Source organism: Arachis ipaensis, chromosome B08 (genome assembly GCF_000816755.2).
Source record: "Arachis ipaensis cultivar K30076 chromosome B08, Araip1.1, whole genome shotgun sequence".
NCBI lineage: Eukaryota > Viridiplantae > Streptophyta > Magnoliopsida > Fabales > Fabaceae > Arachis > Arachis ipaensis.
The window spans coordinates 129524879-129527702 of NC_029792.2; the positions used below are offsets into that span (position 1 = coordinate 129524879).

The 2824-nt window shown below is 33.9% G+C and overlaps 1 protein-coding gene across 3 annotated transcripts in view; it reads right to left on the bottom strand.

Moving 5' to 3' along the window:
• LOC107612896 overlaps positions 1-1906 on the bottom strand; it is a 9936-nt gene extending 8030 nt beyond the window's left edge. The window contains exons 1-3 of one of the 3 annotated variants that reach the window (XR_002353168.1): positions 1139-1905; positions 488-646; positions 67-159 (exon numbers count right to left, since the gene is read on the bottom strand). Coding sequence is in view for 2 of the 3 variants with exons in the window: in XM_016314671.2 (XP_016170157.1) it covers positions 67-159; positions 488-646; positions 1139-1687 (801 nt within the window). In the remaining variant the exon portion in view is untranslated. Of the gene's footprint in view, positions 1-66; positions 160-487; positions 647-1138 lie in introns of all 3 variants that reach the window. The other 2 variants (XM_016314671.2, XM_016314670.2) reach the window with 2 other exon arrangements.

A 2824-nucleotide genomic window follows, 5' to 3' on the forward strand; every position in this document is an offset into this window, starting at 1 on the left:
CAGGAAGAATATTAGAAGTGAATATTATTGAACTGAGGCAGCTTTGAACAACTGTAATTCATCAACCTTCTTCTGTGGATAAACCACTTGTTTCTCACTTCCATTCTTATTAAAGTGAACACCTGCTCCTTCATCATCCGTAAGAACTGAAGAATGACTCTGAAAAGCAATAGAAAGATTAACAGATTTAGCTAAATTACAAAAATATGTGCAATGAGATATTGAGAATAACATTAGTTTACTATTCCTTTTATTACTTTTATCTTAGACATTTTAAAAATTCTATCAACACCATTAGTTTTCCCCCTCAACCTCAGCATCCAAACTATAGTAAATGTTAAAACATTCAAATCTCCTAGCATAGCATATTGTTTCAACTGATGCATCACAAGATCTAATTGGAAAAACTTTATAACAAACATTTGAAGTTTCACATAAAGAAACAAATACTAACATTAGAAGAGAATACGATAAATGTAGTACTTACAGAGTAGCCATCAAACGGTCTCAAATCCTTCTGGCTTAGAGACTTCTTAAGACTTGGTCTTTGATCTGAAGCAACTGATTTGTTCATTAGCTTGTTCCCATTATCAGTATTTTTCATACTCACGCGACTTCTAGACTTCTGAGAATGATCCAGGTCACTCTGCCAAGAAAAAATCATACATGGTTTTATATTTTCAGTACTTTTCTAATGTGACATGTTATTAATAGTTATATCAAGGTTGGTTGACCGAACAATGATTAACCATATACTTTTTAAGTCTCTTTCCTTCACGAAATTCAAAAAAAAAAAAAAAAAAACTAAAAGGGAAATGAAAACAAAAACCAAACATGCATATCCAAATGAAAATGAACCATATATCTCTCAAAACAGTATAAAGCAACAACATTTGAAGTCCTAAATCATATTTTGCTTTCATGAAAACGTTTTTTACCGTGTTATACAAAATAAGAATAGAGCTCACACTTTGCTAAACTCAAGATATTCCCTGTAATTTCTCTCAATGCATAATTCAAAGACATTCATTCCTTTGAAGTGCATAACCGCACGTATTAAAATTGAAATCGAAATCAAATTCAATCCTAGGAAATGTAAATTGAACACATTATAGGCAAAGCATTAGTTACTTCTGACCTCAGAATCGCTAATTTGGTATCGAACCACCGAAACCGATCTCCTCCTCCTCGGATTATTCGCATCGGCGACCGTTCTTCCCCCGCCGCCGCCACCGCCGATACTGATCCTCCGATCATCTCCAGCTCCGGAGCCTTTCCTCGATACAGACCTCCCTCTCCTCTGCGACGCGGCAGGAGTAGCCTCCGAATCGAACCTTCCAGAACCTGAGGAGCGGCCTCGGTTCGCTGACTCGAAGAATTCGATAGCGAGGTCGTCGAGGCTGATCTCCGGGAATCCAGAGCCTCTTACGGTGTTGACGAACTTCCCTCTCCTCGGAGCAGAGAAATCGTAACCGTTACCGTTACTGTTGCTGCTATTGCTATCGTTGTTCTCGTGAGAAGTGAGAGAACGGGAGAACCTGCTGAGGCTCCTTGAACGGCGGTGGTGGAGTGACGTGGAGCTGCCGCCGCTGCGGTTGGAGGAGGCGGTGTCCTCGGCGGAAGAAGCTGAAGCTCCGGCTCCGACAGGAGTTCGTTTTGTGGTGGATTTGAACGCCGCAGTGGCCATTGGATTCAACGTGTTGGAGAGGTTAGGGTTTCAGTGTTTGGGAAATTTGAATTGGAAAATTAAAAACAGATGAAGAAGAAGAAGTTGAATTCATTGTATGCGAAGAAGCTTCAGTTCTGAGCTCTGTGAACTTGAAACACAGTAAGGAAGGAAGGAATATACAGAGAAGATTGGCGGAGAAATCAAAAAGTGAGAGATTTGAATTTTATATAACAATAACGTAAAAAGATCGTTGTTTATGAATTATTTATTATTTATTGTTCATGATTTATTGAGAAAAAAAATACTAGTGCATATATTACTTTATTTTTGGTCAACCAATTTTGTGTGCCATTGAAAATTTATTATTTATTTCAAACAATAGTTAATAATAATAGTTTTTATATGATTTTTTAATTTGTTTTAAGATAATATAATTTTTAAATATATAATAAAAGTAAGCTATTATCTTATTTACAATTTAAAATATTTTTTTTTAATAAGAGAACTCAATACAATACAGTGGAGCAGTAGACAACTAAACTGTAGTCATAAAACTAAAGAAATTAAAGCAAAGGTAATTAATTTTTTTATTTTTTCCTATTAAATGCATTAATGCCGTTAAACAATTATTTGTTACTTATTGAGAAATATCCCCGTTACTAACCATATGCAACGTACTTATTTAGCTGTTACTGAAAAAAATTGAAAAGTACTAAACTACTAATCATCTTTAATGGACAAAAATGTTACAAATGGTAATTAATTGAGTGAAAATGTGAGTTAATTTGTCTATGTGTAGATAACTATTTTCAATACAAATGACGACGTCGTTTTACTAAACTTGTACATTTGAAACATATTATGTTTCATATTTGCAAACTAATACTCATCGCCTTGATTTTATTCATCTAAAATGATCTTGTTCTCTTGCTTCAAATATGAACAATGCTATGGTCAAAGCTATATCTTTGCTTACCGTAAAAAGGAATATGTATAAAGAGCATGTCATAATAATAATAATAATAATTAGTATTATTATAACAACAACAACAATAATAAAGAGGACATCGATAATTCATTATGACAAATATCAACAAACAAACAAACAAAAAAATTATAGAATTAATTTTTTCAACAACAATTAACCAATAAATT